The sequence below is a fragment of the Cetorhinus maximus genome, chromosome 2 (assembly GCF_964194155.1).
Source record: "Cetorhinus maximus chromosome 2, sCetMax3.hap1.1, whole genome shotgun sequence".
In the NCBI taxonomy this organism is placed as follows: domain Eukaryota; kingdom Metazoa; phylum Chordata; class Chondrichthyes; order Lamniformes; family Cetorhinidae; genus Cetorhinus; species Cetorhinus maximus.
Window position 1 is genome coordinate 136484133 of NC_135880.1, and position 19239 is coordinate 136503371.

At 41.9% G+C, this 19239-nt stretch overlaps 1 protein-coding gene across 2 annotated transcripts in view; it reads left to right on the forward strand.

Moving 5' to 3' along the window:
- Positions 1 to 19239, forward strand: part of zcchc7 (zinc finger, CCHC domain containing 7) — a 329245-nt gene that overhangs the window by 238315 nt on the left and 71691 nt on the right. For both annotated transcript variants that reach the window (XM_078569904.1, XM_078569901.1), the window contains exons 5-6: positions 3991 to 4161; positions 7062 to 7097. In XM_078569904.1, the coding sequence (XP_078426030.1) occupies positions 3991 to 4161; positions 7062 to 7097 (207 nt within the window). The remainder of the gene's footprint in view (positions 1 to 3990; positions 4162 to 7061; positions 7098 to 19239) is intronic.

Below are 19239 nucleotides of genomic sequence, written 5' to 3' on the forward strand. Positions count from 1 at the left end.
TCCACCACTGGGGTTTTCCTAGTGTCACTTCTGGGTCAGTTGTAGACTAATTGATAGAGATTGATTGCTATAATTAGTCAGCAAGCCTTATCAGTGTATCATGTTATACCAAGATGGTAGAAGGCAAAATAGGTGAATCTTGGTCTTTTTTGTCTAGCAATTCCTTTTCTCCTATAAAAGCAATTCCATTGTTCCAGAACATGATGGACGAGGCTGCTGGTTCCATACTTCATGGGTCAAGAATGTTTGTATATTTCGCACACCTACTCTGCCATTTGCTCATTAGTTTCTCAACAGCAAATACAGTAATTCCCAGACACAACTGGGTTACAGTATCCTTTCTTCTGCTTGCTCTTTTGAATGATTTTCTTATTTTTTCACTCTTTCTTTCTAGTTCTCCGAATCCACTACTTCCCTCCCTCTGTTTCTCTTTCGTATCTGCTTTGACTTTAAGTCTCGCCCTATTTCCCTCTCCGTTATTTGCTCTATTCTTTCTAGAGAATCAAGAATCTAGCTAGCTCTGACTTAAAAATATTCAAAGACTCTGCTTTCACTGCCTTTGAGAAAGAGACTTCCAAAGACTCACGACCCTCTGAGAGAAACATTTCTCCTCCTCTATCTTAAATGAGCGACCCCTTTATTTTATCGATGTTCCAGCAATTTGGAAATATTCCAAAGATTGTTTTTCAAGCTATCTTGATTTGAGGCAGCCTGTTTACATCTGTATAAATTACAGAGGACCCAAGTAACAACCCAGAAATAGCTGTAAATCAGGAATTGGAAGGGGGTGAGGAACTCAGGAAAATTACAATCACCAGGGAAGTGGTATTGAGAAAATTGTTGGGGCTGCAGGTTGACAAATCTCTGGGTCCAGGTGGACTTCACTCAAAGGTCTTGAAAGAAGTGGCTAGTGAGATAATTGATGCATTGGTTTTAATTTTCCAAAACTACTTAGATTCAGGGAAGGTTCCATTAGATTGGAAAATAGCAAATGTAACTCCTTTATTCAAAAATGGAGGGAGACAGAAAGCAGGAAACTACAGTCCCGTTAGCTTAACATCTGTCATAGGGAAAATGTTAGAAGCTAATATTAAAGATGTTATAGCAGGACACTTAGAAAAATTCATGGCAACCAGACAGAGTTAACATGGTTTTGTGAAAGGGAAATCATGTTTAACCAATTTATTGGAGTTCTTTGAAGGAGTCACCTGTGCTGTGGATAAAGGGGAACCAGTGGCTGTACTGTATTTAGCTTTCCGGAAGGCATTTGATAAGGTGCCACATCAAAAATTATTGTGGAAAATAAAAGCCCATGGTGTAGGGGGTAACCTATTGGCATGGATAGAAGATTGGTTGGCTAACAAGAAGCAGAGAGTTGGCATATATGGGTCTTTTTCTGGTTGGAAGGATATGATGAGTGGTATACCCCTCAAATTTTAACAATTTATATAAATGACTTGAATGAAGGGACCAAACATATGGTTGCTAAATGTGCTGATGACACAAAGATAGGTAGGAAAGTAAATTGTTAAGAGGACATAAGGAGGCTACAAAGAGACATGGGTTAAGTGAGTGGGTAAAGATCTGGCAAATGGAGTCAAATGTGGACAAATGTTTATTTTGGCAGGAAGAATAAAAAGAAGCTTATTATCTAAATGGTGCTGGATTACAGAGCTCTGAAATTCAGAGAGATCTGGGTGTCCTACTGCATGAATCACAAAAGGCTAGTATGCAGGTATAGCAAGTAATTAGGAAAACTAATAGAATGTTATAGTTTATTGTGAGGTGAATTGATTTCAAAAGTAGGGAGGTTATGTTTCAGTTATACAGGGCACTTGTGAGACCACATCTGAAGTACTATGTACAGTATTGGTCTCCTTATTTAAGGAAAGATGTAAATGAATTAGAAGCAGTTCAGAGAAAGTTTACTAGACTAATACCAGGAATGGGCAGGTTGTCTTATGAGGAAAGGTTGGATAGGCTTGTATCCACTGGAGTTTAGTAGAGTAAGAGGCGACTTGATCGAAACCTTTGTGAAGAGGATGTTTCCTCTTGTGGGAAAATCTAAAACTAGGAGTCACTATTTAAAAATATGGGGTTGCTCATTTAAGACAGCGATGAGGAGAAAATTTTTCTTTGAGGAACGTGAGTCTTTGGAACTCTCTTCCTCAAAAGGTGTTGGAAACAGAGCCTTTGAATATGTTTAAAGCAGAGCTAGATAGATTCTTGATTAACAATGGGGTGAAAGGTTATTGGGAGTGGGCAGAAATGTGGAGTTGAAGTTACATTCAGACCAGCCATGATCTTATTGAATGGTGGAACAGGCTTGAGGAGCTGAGTGGCCTACTTCTGCTCCTAATTCATATGTATGCTTGTACATTTATAACATAAATTTACTTACAATGAGGAGGAGAGGTAAGGGTTTCCTACAGTTCCTGCCAAATGTAATGGCAAGACATCTTTGAAATTGTTTGCAAAGGTTTCTTGCCAGACTGTCTGTCGGGTTGGAAAGCTGCCAGGGAGCAGATGTCAGCTAAGTCTGGCATCATGGAGGCTGAATATCACGAGCTGAAAGATATGGACAACATGGGGGTGATATTGACGTTGTAAAGGGAGACAAGGACATTGAGGAGGTTAGAGTGGAGTGTAGTGAATTCAACATCACCCTTGAGTTTGAACATCGTGGAGTGAATCTGACATCACAGGTCAGCTGATTATGTGGAAATAGGTTTGTTGGGCCTGGGGAAAACATTGCTGCTCCTCCTGACCCACAGGCAGCGCAATAAAGACACTTACCTCATGAAAATAGAGGCTCACAAATTCCTTAAAAGATTTTAGTACCTGGCCCTGTCTTCTGAGAGCAGGTTAGTTGCCTGCCACCTGACCCACCTCTATTTAAACCAGTGTAGGTGGGTTGGGGTCATATTTGAGAATTAAACATTTTTACCTTTGCATCTGCCCCCAATCCACCCATCCTTGGGAGTTACTATCCCCAATCAACCCCAATTGTCACAACAAGTTGAGTAGATTTATTAACATGGATGGTGTGTAAATATACATAATGGTGGTTTTTGAGCAGCCTGTTTGATGAAATGGACTTTATTATCTTTATATTTCCTTTCAATTTTTATGAACATACAAAAACGATCAGACAAGGGCAACTTGTCCTTAAAGTTACTTGTCCTTATATTTCTGCAGTTTTATTTACTGTTGTTGCTCATTTGTGTTTCTAAACATTTTCAGTTTTTTCCTGAAAAGCTGGCTGTTCAGGATGGCTCAGTTTTTCCTCTGATGTTTAGTTCAATATATTTTGCATTGTTTGAATTATTTTCTACTTAATTGCACCCCTTTTTCTGACTGATCTGCTTCATTTTTGTTTCTGAACTGCTTTTCTTTTGAAGATCAGCGCAATTGCATATGCACCATCGGGCCTGTTTTCATTTGATTTTCAATTCAATATATTTTTCCTGGTACTATAGTATATATTATTATAGAACAGCACGTCCTTTGACTTTATATGAGCAGCAGCATGGGAGGTCCACCAGTTTCATAATATATTATTATATCTGTCATGCAGGTATTATGAGATAACCATGCCGATCAACAGCAGAGCTTAATCCCATCAGTTGTTAGTTTGTCAGTACCCAAAACAATGAACTATACTGTTGAAATGGTGAACACCCATGTCAAACTAACAAAAAAGCATAAGGAACCTGTATTTTAAATTTTAAAATTATTCCCAACAAGTTAACAGCATTTTATTTAGGCTTATGTATTCTAAAATTATAATTATGATATCACAATGCCTATAGATTATTTTTTTTACTCTTCTATCATGCTTGAATTTTCATGAACAGTCCCTAAGTAATTGGAACAAAAGCTACAGAAAACTAATGCTGAATGGCAGTTCTCTCCTAATATATCTGTTACAAGGCAATATTCTATAATCTGCAGAGTTTGTTAAAAATGTTAAATGCTCTTTCGTTGCAGAAATTGCTAGCCTGTTGTTTGTGTGGGGTTAGAGGTCACCTTCAGAGAGGCTGCCCGGAGAGATATTGTACAAACTGCAACATGCCTGGGCACTGGTTTCAGAACTGTATTGAAAGGGCATATTGGAAAAAACAGTGTCATCGCTGTCAGATGACTGGGCACTACGCTGATGTGAGTATTCTATTCATTACAGAAACAAAGAATGTCAATGGTATGACTGCTATTTAAAATGAGGAGAGTGAATACACTTGTGAACTCCCAAAATGCTATCACTAAGGAATTGGTTTACACATATTCCTTTGTGTTTTATAGCTGTATTTCTTTTGTTTTGTAATTGCAATATTTATGAATTTTGACCTGCCATTGATATAGAATGCATTGTTACGTTGAAATTTATTCTTTTATGTTGATACGTTTTTTAAAAATGTAAATACTGGCCACATCTCAAAACATTTTTAAGGATATTTAGATTTTATGGGTATAGATTGATTAGATGTGTGACTGCACTGAAGTGTAAAACAAATTCACTGTTTCCTATAAAGCAACTTCCAGAGGGCTTGACCTTGCTGTGTTGAGCTGACTTGCAGCATGGACCAGGGCATCCTTAACAAAAACAAAGCTGACAAAACACCAGAGATTGCCGTAAAAATAGAAATGTAAGTTGTCTACAGTGATTGTAGTTCTGGTGCCAGGCCACAGATCAGTTAGTGCTGCAAGACTTTTTCTGAGTGGAACGGATATAGCAGCAGGGTCCCAAGTCTCCTGGGCAAGCCGCTCACTCATTAGGACCTGCCATTACCAGTACCAATGTTATGCATGTATGTGACGTGCATTCTGTTATTGTATGCTCTACTTGTCAGTGTGCAGTTTCCTGACATTCACTTATGTCACTCTTTATTCAGAAAGGAAGAAGCTTTTGATAATTTGACAAGACAAGCTCTTAAACGATCTAGGTCATGGCCTTCACTGTCTGTGATTGTGAACATATTTTCTGAAAGCCCTGTCAGTCATCACAGCTACATTTTCTCCCAGAGACCTCCTGGCAGAGTAGGATTTTTGCTAATTTACCCATTTGTGGCTGTATATACATAGTGTGTGAGTGAGTATATGCATTTTGGGATTTTTTTATCCTCTGCAAGTCACTAAACAGTCGGTTAAGATTTCCTGTGTTCTGTTCCCAGCAGGATTTTGTATAAAGGTCCTCTAGTACAAGACAGACAACTGTCTAAGGATAGCTGAAAGAAGGAAAGGCCGTTTAGTGGTGTTTTGTGTTTGTTCATTGTTGTGGAAATATGAGAACTGGTGGCAAGGGCCCTGTCTATTGAGCACTCAAGTCTCTGTCAGCTGTCGGGGCCTGTTAAAAATTGAGTGTTTTATTTTCTTTGATGTTCGCATTTGAGAATAGGGAAGTAGGAATTAAACAACAGATGCATAAAGCTGTATTTTAATTTTCAGAACCGTAATTTACACCTGATAAATTATACAGAGAAAGGACATGAGCTGAGGTGGCACTATAACTATTGAAAATAAATATTCTGTGGAAAAATATTGAAAGCTGAGAAATATGCACTTCCTGCCAAAGTTACAGATATAAATATTTTGCCCACAGAATAGAAATAGAAAATACAAATAAAAAATGTATATTGAAGTCTAACCTTTTGGAAAGTAAAATTAAAATATAAGGGCAAATCGACAAATCTGTTCCAATTTCTTGAGCATATAAAGAAGTAATGTCAGTAAAGAGCAGACAAATGCATCACTTGCATCATCCCAGCTATGATGTTCACTTGTTATTGTACACGAAAAGATTGGAAAGAAAATGTTGTTAGTAACTCAAGTGTTAGACCAATACATGTTGAGATAAACCCTCAGCAAGAAAAAGTAAACTGATCAATTACTTCATCACTAAATAGAAATGTTTATGTTTAAAGTCCTAATTATTTCATGTAGAAGGATGCCAGTAAGTAAAAATAGAGAGAAAGTCAAATGCCATTTCCTTTGCTGCTTAAGAGAGAACGGTAAAATTTGGACATGTTTCTCTATTTATTTCTAATTTCTACTTTATTTTTATGAAGGAAAATTAGATCAATATGTAAAAAAAAGCATGTTTTTATCTTTGGTTGAGTCAATTTTAAAAAAAGGCTTGTGTTCCTATCTATTTGACTACCATGAACAAATTCTCTTAATGGCTTTCATTTTTTCCTCAATGTTGCTTTCAAAGAATAACAGAAAAGATGAAATCTTGTTTTAAGAAATGTAAAATTAATTTTAACCAACAAGTTGTTGCTATAAGAGTTTTTAACTTCCATAAATATTCAACAAACTATAGAGCCAGTGGTCACTGTTTGGCTAAAAGTGAATTGTGCGAAATAGTCACATTGTTAGACTTAAAGATTTTACAATTCTTTTATTTAGGTTTGGGGGTAGGGAGGTGGTGGTACTTGGTACCTGGACAAAAAATAAGCTTAGGTTATAGCAATTCTTAATTTATAAATAGGAAATAACAAACCTGTTGGTCTTAAGAGGTACTCACATTGGTTTGAAAATAGAGACACTAAACTCTTTTCTGGACATAACTGATTTTGAAGTTCTTACATAAAAAAACTCCCTATTTTGAACTTTTTGTGAATCGTGTCTGTACTTTGTTGCTGTTCATTATTTGAGAAGGTTGCTGCTTGTTAACTGAGAATCTCTCATGGGGTCTACTTTGTCAAGTTCAGCAAAAGTTTCAGTGACATGAATCGGAATTGTTTGCATCCAATAGGCAGTTGACTAGTAGCGGTTTTGCTGTCTGTCCAAATTCCAAACACAGCACTGAATGTTTTAAAGCACTTGTATTAATTTCAAACCAATTACCTTAGATTCATCATCTATGATGCCATCTGAAATACTATTAAAACTGTTGACTAAACTGGGAAAGTTTGCATTTCTAAAGCTTTAATGAAATTCGTTTCAGTCTAACCCTTTTTCAAACAGAGATCAGCGGCTGTTTATTAGACCAAAACATCCATCCTGTTAAGCTGGTGTATCACTTGCCTTGAGTTGATGGTGTTTCTTTCCCTATCTTATAGGCTTGCCCTGAAATATGGAGACAGTACCATTTAACGGTAAATATATTTTTTTTACTAAAACTTAATTTTAATTTTACTGTAGCAGAATTTGCCTGTCACAGTTTATCATTTTTAATGGATTATCACAGACAAATCAGTAATTTTAGTTTTGTATTCTATGACTTGGCATGTGAATGTAGTTGCAATGGTGTGTCAAAGAATGGCGTTGTATCAGTAGAGCAGCAATTATTGTATCATGTTGCTCATTTTTAAAGACTATGCCCGGAAAAAGATATATTCAGGTAGAATCCACTGAATAAAATGGACATTTGCCAGCATTGCTGATTGCACGGCAAGGAAGCACATATACCTGTTACAAATAGATGGGAGTCTGTTCCTTCTGTGATTGTATTCATTTTATTTTATTAAGAAATACAAAATAGTCCTGAGCGCAATCAGTCTTTGTGCAGTTCATTCCATTCAGAATATTCAAGGAGAACTCGATTTCCTTACTTGATTGTGCAGCCATGTTAGATTACACACCTCAAGTGATACTCCTGCTGTCCTCATATTTTATGGAAGAATATTTTAAATTGCATGGTCCACATTTGAGTTCATTCTGATTGCCATGCTAAAAAGTTGAAGGAAATATGGAAAACCTGCCAGTGGAATTGTTATGTTATGGCTGTGTTAAATTTTAGAGCCTATGTCCTCCAGTAACTGACTGATTTAATTGCTGGAGCTGCTAGATTTGGCAAGCGACTGATGTTAGGCCTTTGTCAAAAGAGCAGTATCCCAAAATGAAGTAAACTCTATAGGGAAGTTGTTTAGCAAAAACATCAGTGTCTTTGATCAAGGCAGCTAAATCCATTTAAAATGATGAGTGATCTTCCATGTGTACAGTTCCTGAACACTTTGAAGTAATGCTTTTTATTTCTAAATTAAGCATACTTTCTTTAATCTCTATGATCATTAGATTTTTTTGTTGCAAGTAACAAAAATGTTATTTCAGCTATGTGCAAAACGGACAGAAGCCTCAAAGCAGCATGACCCTTCTTTTTAAATTTTAATTCCAGTATAGGTTTTCTCATGAATCTTACCATTAGAATTAATTAAACTAAGTTATGAGATTTATTGCAGGAAAACACAAAATCCTGGATCAGTAAAACCGACATAAGATATAACTTTCTTTTGATTGTGACATTGACCTATAAATATAAAGTGATCCATATCTTATTATTTTGTCTCGTAATCTACATCATTTTGTTTAAAAGCCCCCATCTAATTCCTATTGTTTTGATTTCTTTTTAATTAAGAGTAATTTGTAAAACTTTAATTTGCATGAGGCAACACTATGAATAATGAATTGCATGCTTTTTGTTGGTAATGGCAAAGTATAAGCTGTTGATCACATCCTCTACATGCCGAAACAATGTTATACTCAGTGCCACAGTGACTTGAAATTCAACTGTGTCAGATGCATTTGTAAACCCCTACCAGCAAAAATGAAGTGTATTAAAATAACACGCAAACAATACCTGAAGGTTTGAAATTGGTTAGATCCTTCTTGGTTACTGGATCTGTCACTGCAGTTTCTGTGATCTATGTACCTCAGGATATGTCGGCATTCTTACAGCAGCAGGTAAAAAGGCCCTCAAAAAGCCCCCCTGGACTTAGTTAAAAAATCACAATTTTCAAGAATAGTGTGTAAATAAAAATAAAATTGAGAGCCTGCAGTATATTAGATAAAAAAAGGAAATGGCATGGTTACGCTGTCATAATAAGAAAGATCCTCCTACAGGACATGTTTACATTAGTGTCACTTTCTAAAAAGGCAGTTCCTGAATTAACATTCTGAGGGGCTAGAGGACTTGCACAGCTCCTGACAAATCTGTTTTTCCATCAGATTTTCTGTAATTGTATATTCTGAAAAAACAAATTTTTTTTGTAGAATTCAGAATTACAAATCACATGAACAGGCCATAATGCCAAGAACTAGGAAAAAATGAAAACAACTGATTTTTGGATATGGTGCAAAAATGTTAATGACTTTCAAAGGACTCCATCAATTTGTTATTTTTTTCCTTTGTTAAGCCACTGGATGCAACTTATGTATTTGAATATTATAAATGAATATTTTACTCTTCAAAGAAGATTAAAACAACTGAAAACATTTTAATATACATTTTCCTATACATGATTCATTAACATTTGATTTTAAATACAATAAGTGTATGTTTTCTGCATTCAGTATGGAACAGCTACCTTTCTTTAAGTTGAGCATTCAGCCAGAAAAATCGTTCAACTGTTTATTTTGGAACATCACTGAGGTACCAGTAATTGTATGATAATATGCATTAAGATTGCTTATTTGTTCATGAGCCATGTTCTGATTTGCACCAAACAAGCAGTATATAGTTATGATTCAATGCAGTTAAAGACTGTATTTTTAAGAGCACACTGTGTTCACTGTAAATCTCATGCTGTCCTACCTCTAACACATTATCACAAAGGAACAGAAGACAAATATAATTAAAACTTCAATAAAAGTTAAAATAGCTATGAAGTAAATGCTGGTTTGCATATTGCAGTGTAGATCCATATTATAACTTGTGTGGCAGGTTATTCATTGAAGTATTATGGTTTGCATGAGAAACACACTTCAGTGAGCTTTGATTTTGGAATACATTCACTGTCACAGAAATCCTGATGATCATTTACTGTAACATTTGCAGCAGAAGCATCATGCGGCCTAATGTAAATAGTATAGATTTTCGCCTGCTGAGATACAGTCACATATAGATAAAACCTTGCTAATATATTATATGTGCTGGTATGTATTTGAACAGCAATGATGCAGTAATGTGAATACTTAAGTGCGTGGGATTGGGAGCAGGCCATTCAACCATCAAACCTGTTCTGCCATTCAGTTAGAGCATGGATGTTCTGTACTTCAACTCCATTTACCTGTCTTTGCTCCCTATCTCTTTTTACCCTTACCTAATGAAAATGTATCGATTTCAGTCTTGAATATTTCAATTGACCTAGCATCCATAGCATTTTGTGGGAGAGAATTACAGATTTCCACTATCCTTTGTAAAAGTGCTTCCTGATTTCACCGTTAACTGGCCTAGCTCTAATTTTAAGATTATGACCCCCTTTTCTTCATTCCCCATCACGAGAAATAATTTCGCTTCATCTAGCCTATCATTATCATTTTAAACATCCCAGTTAGATCACTCCTCAACCTCCTAAACTCACAGGAATATGAGCCATGTTTATGCAACCTGTCCTTGTAATTTAACTGCAAGAAAGACTTTTATTTGTGCAGCACCTTTCACGACCTCAGGGCATCCCAAAGTAATTTACAGCCAACAAAGTACTTTTGAACAGCAATTACTGTAGCAGTATAGGAAACACAGCAGCCAATTTGTGCACAGCAAACTCCCACAAACAGCAATGTGATAATGACCAGATAATCTGTTTTTGTGATGTTGATTAAGGGATAAATATTGACCAGGATACCAGGGATAACTCCCTTGCTCTTCTTTGAAAATAGGTCCATGGAACCTTTTACATCCGACAGCAGATGGGGCCTCAGTTTAACATCACATCCAAAACACAACGCCTTCAACAATGCAGTATTCCCCAAATACTGCACTGTAATGTCAGCTTAGAATTTTGTGCTCAAGGGCTGAATTTTGCAAGGCACCAGATTTCACCCTCACCCCAGCTAAAAAGTTGTCAAGGGGCACACCGGCTGCCCCACAGCCATTTAACGGCCAGTAGACTGGAGGCAGGATTTCCACCTCTCAAGAACAGTAAGTCCCACTTCAGAGAGCTGCCATTCAATTAGAGGCTGGCAGCTATCCTGCACTCTGGGATGGAGGCATATGATGTTTTGGATCGGAATTTGGGTAGGTGTTTGAAGGCCTCATCAAGTGCCCAACTGGCAGGCCCTGGCGAGGGTGTGGGGCTTGAGAGGCCAATGGGGGGGAAAGGCAGCTTGGGTAGGCCTCCGATGGGTCTGGGGGCCTGTTAAGGAGGGATTCTCCCCCCGCCCCCCCAAACCACCACCACCACCCTGTGCAGGGAAACCTGCTGCGATGACTGCTTGGTGTGGGTCTCTCCTACCATTGGTTAAATTCCAGTGGCAGCGGGATGAAGCCCTTAAGTGGGAAATAATTGCCCACTGGCAGGCAGACTGCCCGATGCCACCCCCGCTGGTGTCATTACTGTGGGCCCAGGGGCAGGTGGGTAGGTGGAGGGCCGGCTGCCCGCTGGATTTAATTAGCCCCTTGCTTTCAAACCTGCTGGCTCGGTTGGGGGGGAGGTAAAATCCAACCCCAAATCTCTGGAGTGGGACCCAGAACTTTCTGACTCGAGAGGTGAGTGCTACCCACTGAGGCATGGCTGATACTTCAAACCCTGGTAACATGCTGGTAAATTTCTGCTGTACTACCTCCAAGACCAATATACCTTGTCAGAGCTGAAAGACTGAATGCAGGGATGGCGTATGACCAAGGCCGGAATTTTCTGTGCCAGTTGGCGTCAGGTGTCATGACATCCATGAGTGGACAATATGGCAGGTAGGCCAAAAATCTGTTTCATGCCATTGTGAAACCAGTTTGCAATCATCCGTTTCGCCCCTTCAATAGCGAGCCATGTTTCCCACTGCCGCACAACGGGAGCTTCATTTTCATACAACTGCATTTCATAATAACCCCTGCTGCCAGAACCATCCCTCCACATCAAATTTACTGCCCATGTCGATAGGAAAACATGCCGGTACAGAACACGTCTTGACAAGTGTGACGTGCAGAAGTCGGGACTTACTGCCAGGGCCTTGCTCAGATTGCGGACATCCAAGGCGCAGAATATGCTGGAGCCTGACAGCAACTGGACTCTGGAGGAACGTGCATTCTCGTGGACACGGATCCACCACGAAGTAGCTCGCGGAAGATGGAAGGTCACAGTTGAAGTCTGCTTCGGGACATCAGTGTCTTGGCCATGGTCTGCTATGGATGATTGTCAAAGGGGTGGAGAGGAAGGTGTAGGTTTGACTGGGAAAGGAAGGTGTACCAGGGGCAATCAGGTCCGGGGTTGGTGAGGTTGGGAGGGGGGAATGTTGGTGTCGGGGGGTGGGAGGGAGTATGGGTGGGAGGAGGATGTAACAATGAGAATGCGCCAACTGGGGAGGTTGTGGAAGGGGAGAGGAAGGTTTAAGGAAAGGACTTCAGGAGGGGGAGGACTTTGGAGGGGGTCGAACGAGTTCAGAGGGGGGTCAGGACTTCAGGGGGAGGAACGAGTTTTGGAGGAGGCGAACGATGGTGTCAGGTGGGTGAGGTTGGGATGGGGGGAGGGGGGAATGGGGGGAGGAAGGTGTAACGGGAAGAATGTGGCAACTGGGGAGGCAGGTATAAGGGGGAGGTAGGTGTAAGTGAAGGAGTTCGGAGGGGGGGTCAGGATTTCAGGGGCAAGAACTAGTTCGGAGGGGGGATGGAGTCCGGAGAGAGGAGGGAGTAAGGCAGGGAGATGTCCAGGTGAACATACAAGGGAGGGGTCTGTGGAGTTAATGACTGCCTCCTGGGGAGCGAAATGAGGTTGGATGTGGTAGGACGGAATGGTGAGAAAGGGAGAGCAGAGTGAGCCGATGGGGTGGGAGGGTGAGGGTGCGATGAAAGCGGGAGAAGGGACAGCGAGGGTAGTTGGTGGGGCCTAGGAGGCAGACACGTACCCTGGGGGTGGGAAAGAGGAGGTTGGGGTCAGGGATGTCAATGTGGATGGGGATGGGATTCTCAGGCGAGTAAGGAACGTGCACTTCCATCTGGACATCCCAGAAAACAGGATTCTGGCTGGTAGGTGATGGACAGCTGGACAGCGTCAGGGGAAAGGACAGGGTGGCTGGGGGAGGGGAAAGGACAGGAGACCTAAAGACAAGCTTCACCAGTATCATGCTTCTAAAATTGAAAGTAAAAGGAGCCTCATGTTGGGCGGCAACAGGTACTGCATGGGAGTGTGATCAGTGGGTGGGCGGAGATGCAGGTCAGTTCAGATGGACAACTGAAAGCGAACCCCAACAGGCAGCATTGAAAAAGCTCAAGATATTGAGATGAATGTGATGGAGGAAGGATCCACGTGCATGGGAGAGTGCTTGCACAAAGCTCTGAAAGACCCTGCCCCCCACACACTTCTCCCTCCAGAATCACTCGTGGGCCTCCTGCGTGCAGCTGAACTGCTAGCGTGGGGGTGGGTGTTGGCGGTGATGCAGGTGGAGGACTCGCAAAGCCTGTAAATGAAGCTAAAAGACACCATTGCACATTATTCAGTGAAAGTGAATATATTTTCCAATTATAAAGTGACAAAATGTGTTCATCCGTACAACCGCATGTGATCAGAAATTCTTAACTTTTCTAGGCCTACCACTTCTTCCAGGTGCTGCCCTGACATCCGCAGCAGCGGTGGAGACAGCCTGTGCAATGGTTGGCCCTGTTGCCTCTGATGACATCAACATGCATCCGCTGGAGAACTGAGGCCTTGAGGACCCCAGCTTGCTTTGGCTGTCCTCCTGTGGGCCAGCCGCTTACTCTGCAGTGACAGAAGACAAGGTTGAGGGGGTCACAGGCAAAGGGGACTCAGAGGGAGAAGATAGCCTCTGAGACTCCTAGGTGGATGATCCAGGAGTGTCCAGCTGCCTCTCCTCCTTTCAGGTGCCCGAGGGTCCCAGCCTGACTCCTTGAAGGGAAGGAGCACCTGGAGGGACATTGAGGTGCCCCATTTCCCCCTCGCATTGCCACTGCAGGAACTCATCCATGGCTACCGTGATAGAGTGCAGGTCTGCGCGCATCTCCGCTTTCTTCTGGATCAGGGTCTCGATGGCATTTGCCATCCTTCCCATGGAGACTTCCATACATGCACATGTGGGCACCACTTCATCAGAGAGCAGGCAGATGCTCTCTTCTGACTTCTGTGCAACTCTGTTGAGGGCTTCCAACAGCTCTGCATGATGTTCCCCCGCCTTCTGCTGACTCCATGATGAGCTGGAAGGCCAAATCCAGAGGCTCATCATCTAACTCGGACCTCACAGATGCCTCTTCCTCAGCAGTCCTCCAAGTGCCATGGAGCTCGGCTGAACCTGCTTCCTTCTGCTGATGACACGTGTCCGTGTGGTGACCACCAGATTATGAACCAGAGCCTGCTCTGGATCTAGGTCCCACCGAGGTGTGTGTCTCTGCGCTGATGGAGGGTGTGGGTAAGCACTGTGACGGGTCTTCCAGGCTGCTTATTTCCAGCTCTGTAGTGGAGGAAATGTCCTCTTGGCTGAAGGTGAGGACCTGGATGGAGCTGAGGGACTGGCTGGCTGAGGGTGTCAGTCGCTTGGCAGAGCTCCCTGTGAACCAAAGTAAAGATGATTAGTGCAAGGTAGCAGAGTCAAAAGCAGGAGAGAGAGCACTCAAGGCTCCGTTGAGAGAAGGATGATCTGGTGCAGGATCCTCACATGGGCGTTCGCTGCTGACCTCACCGTTGCCGCAGGTACAGTCCACATCATCACCAGTCAGCGCAATGGCACACTCCTCAAAGTGAGTGAGGGGCCTAATGTTGGCCTCTTCACCCCAGGCCTGGGACCTCGTCCTGCTGTTGTGAGCCAGCTTCTCCTACATGAAAACAGATGCCAAGAGCGTGAGCAGGGCACATGGCACTGCATGGAATGTTTGTTTACTGAGTGGAGCCATGGACGGGATGAGGACATGAGTTTGAGAGGCTATGAGTCTGATGGAGATGTTGAGGTGTGTGTGAGTTAGTGGTGTTGTCCCTTGAGGTGTGAGATCCCTGTGGATGTGTGATGGGTTTGTGAGTGTGAGTTGAGAATAATGAGAAGAGTGACTTACCCTGGCAGAACGGATGAGACCATTCATCCTCTTTCAGTATTGGGTGGCTGTCCTCTTTTGCAGGGCGTTGACACTGACCACTGCTGCCACAGCCTCCCATGCTGGATTGGTGACCTTGCCTGCTGGCCTTCATCCAGAGCAGGGGTAGAGAATTTTGCAGCGAGCCTCCACTGCACCCAGTAGACATTTGAGGGAGGCGTCGCTAAATCTGTGGGCAGCATGTTTCCTTCCTTTGGCAGCCATCAGTTCGCAGCAGGGTCCTATCCTTTGAAGCGTGTTAGCTCTTTGCAGGGTCGGCCTTTAAACATGGCACCTGGTTTACTGAAGGCCTGACGTGACGGCGGGGTGGGCGAAGGAGATGATGCCCCGCCAGTGACCTGGTGTGTTTCCCGGGAATGCATGATTGGGACAATACGGTGTGAAAAGCCGCCATTGCAGCCAGCAGGTTAAACATCCTTTTTCCCACCCGCTACCGCACTAAGTGCAAATCTAGGACTATTCCGCCCCAAGACTCAGTACCTTTGAAGCATCACTTCCTCACTTTTAAGTTCCAGTTGTCTGCTGGTTAAGGTCAACATCCACTTATCCTTTTATCTTTGTGTAACTGACCATTATATCTCTTTGCTGCCTCTTTGTGTCCACCTCACAGCTTTTACTCCTACCTAGCTTTGTATCGTCAGCAACCTTAGATACGTTGCTCTCTGTCTCTTCGGCTACGTCATTAATATAGATTGTAAATAGCTGAAGCCTCAGCACTGATTCTTGCGGTACTCCACTACTTACAGCCTGCCAACTTGAAATTGCACCATTTATCTTTACACTTTGCTTCCTTCCCATTAATCAATCCACTATCCATGCTACTTTAATACTCCTAATTCCTCAAGCCTTTATCTTGCATATTAAATTTTTGTGTGGCACCTAATCAAATGCCTTTTGGAAATCCAAGTATATTACATCTACTGGTTCCCCTTTATCTACCCTCTTAGTTAAGTCCTCAAAAAACTCTAATAAATTTATCAAGCAGGATTTCCTTTTTGTAAAACCATGTTGACTTTTTCTGATCATTTCAAAGTGCATTATTAAGACTTCATTTAATAGGTTCCAGTATTTTCCTGACGACTGATGTCAAGTTAACTAGCCTGTAGTTCCCTGTTTTCTCTCTCCCTCCTTTCTTGAATAGCGATGTTACATTTGCTAACTTCCAAACTGCTAGGGCCATTCTAGAATCTAGGAAATTTTGGAAAATCATAGCCAGCGCATCCGCTATCTCTGTAGCTAACTCTTTTAGAATCCTAGCATGTATGCCATGTGTCCTGGGGATTTGTTGGATATTAGCCCGTTTAGTTTCTCCAATACTTTATCTCTGCTGATATAAATGTCCCCAATTTCCTCACTCGGTTTTTAGCCCCTAGGTTATTGTCTATTTCTGGTATTTAACTTGTGACTTCTATTGTGAAGACAGACACAAAATATTTGTTCAATTTTTCTGACATTTTCTCATTTTCCATAATTTCTCCTGAGTCTACCCCTAAGGGACTAATATTTACTTTAACTACTCTCTTCCTTTTTATATACTTGGAAAAGCTCTTACAACCTGTTTTAATATTCCTCACTAGTTTATGCTCACATTCTATTTTCTCCCTTTTTATCAATTATTTGGTGGCCCTTTGATGCTTTCTAAAACACTCCCAATTATCAGGCTTACTACTATTCTTTGCCACATTATAAATCTCTCCTTTTAATCTAATACTATCTTTAACTTCCTTTGTAGGCTGAAGATTAATCTTTCTTGCTGAGTTTTTATTTTTAATTGAACTATTTTTATTGAACATTTTGAATTGTTTCTTTAAATGCTTCCCACTGTTCATTTATGACCATATCTTTAAGCCTATTTACCCAATCCACCTTAACCAGCATACCTTTATAATTGACTTAAAGTTGAAGATTTTTTATTTGGGACTGGAGTTTGTCACTTTTAAACTGAATATGAAATTCAAGTGTATTATGATCACTTATTCCCAGTGGATCTTTTACAATGAGACTGCTGTTTACCCCTGCCTCAATGTACTATGCTAGATCTAAAATAGCTTTATCTCCGTCTGGCTGAACTTGTTCTCACACTGAACAATTTCTCCTTTAACTCCTCTCACTTCCTCCAAATAAAAGGTGTGGCTATGGGTACCCGCATGGGCCCCAGTTATGCCTGTCTCTTTATGGAGTATGTGGAACATTCCTTGTTCCAGTCCTACTCCAGCCCCCTGCCACAACTCTTTCTCCGGTACATCGATGATTACTTCGGTGCTGCTTCATGCTCTCATCGGGACCTGGAAAAATTTATTAATTTTGCTTCCAATCTCCACCCTCCATCATTTTCACATGGTCCAGCTCTGACACTTCCCTTCCCTTCCTTGATCTCTCTGTCTCAATTTCTGGCGATAGACTGTCCACCAATATCCATTACAAGCCTACTGACTCCCACAGCTACCTCGACTACAGCTCCTCACACCCCGCTTCCTGTAAGGACTCCATCCCATTCTCTCAGTTCCTTCGCCTCCGTCGCATCTGTTCTGATGATGCTACCTTCAAAAACAGTTCCTCTGACATATCCTCCTTCTTCCTTAACCGAGGTTTTCCACCCACGGTCGTTGACAGGGCCCTCAACCGTGTCCGGCCCATCTCCTGCGCATCCGCCCTCATGCCTTCTCCTCCCTCCCAGAAACATGATAGGGTCCCCCTTGTCCTCAGTTATCACCCCACCAGCCTCTGCATTCAAAGGATCATCCTCCGCCATTTCCGCCAACTCCAGCATGATGCCACCACCAAACACATCTTCCCTTCACCCCCCCGGCGGCATTCCATAGGGATCGTTCCTTCCGGGACACCCTGGTCCACTCCTCCATCACCCCCTACTCCTCAATCCCCACCTATGGCACCTCCCCATGCCCACGCAAAAGATGCAATACCTGCCCCTTCACTTCCTCTCTCCTCACCGTCCAAGGGCCCAAACACTCCTTTCAAGTGAAGCAGCATTTCACTTGCATTTCTCCTAACTTAGTCTACAGCATTCGTTGCTCCCAATGCGGTCTCCTCTACATTGGAGAGACCAAACATAAACTGGGCGACCGCTTTGCAGAACACCTGCGGTCTGTCCTCAAGAAAGACCCAAACCTCCCTGTTGCTTGCCATTTTAACACTCCACCCTGTTCTCTTGCCCACATGTCTGTCCTTGGCTTGCTGCATTGTTCCAGTGAAGCCCAACGCAAACTAGAGGAACAGCACCTCATCTTCCGACTAGGCACTTTACAGCCTTCCGTACTGAATATTGAGTTCAACAACTTTAGATCTTGAACTCCCTCCTCCATCCCCACCCCCTTTCCGTTTCTTCCCCCTCCCTTTTGTTTTTTCCAATAATTTATATAGATTTTTCTTTTCCCACCTATTTCCATTATTTTTAAATCTATACCTTTAATGCCCTGTCAGTCTTTCCACCCCACCCCCACTAGAGCTGTACCTTGAGTGTCCTGCCATCCATTCTTAATTAGCACATTCGTTTAGATAATATCACCACTTTCAACACCTCTTTGTTCCTTTGTTTGTGACATATTTTGATTATCTGCTCCTATCACTGCTTGCTTGTCCCTACAACCACCATCCCCCCACCTTAAACCAGCTTATATTTCACCCCTCTCCTAATTTTACTCAGTTCTGTTGAAGGGTCGTGAGGACTCGAAACGTCAACTCTTTTCTTCTCCGCCGATGCTGCCAGACCTGCTGAGTTTTTCCAGGTAATTCTGTTTTTGTTTTGGATTTCCAGCATCCGCAGTAGTTTTTTGTTTTTATCTCTAGTATTGTTCCAGGAAACTGTCATGAAAGCATTTGACAAACTGGCCTTCCAGACCATCTTTGTCAATTTGATTGGTCCAGTCTATATGAAGATTAAGATCCCCCAGACTTCCACAATTATTACATCCCCTTCGTAACAAGCTCAACCTATTTCTTGCTTTATGCTTTGTCCAGTGGCAGTGAAGGGACCTATTAACCAACCCCAACGTTTTTTGACCCTTGTTATTATTAATCTCCGCCATAGTAATTCTAGTTCCTGAGCCAAGATCCTGTCTCACTACTGGCCCTATATTATCCTTTACCATAAGAGCTTCTCCTCCATTTCCTTCGTGTCAATTATAGTATCACCTGCATCTGTTTTTAATGGGCTCACACTCCCCTCTTCTCATAATTTATTTACAAAAGGATGTGTTGTTAGCTTTGATATTGCAGTAAGGGCTTGCAACTGAGATTGTGGGAGCATCAAC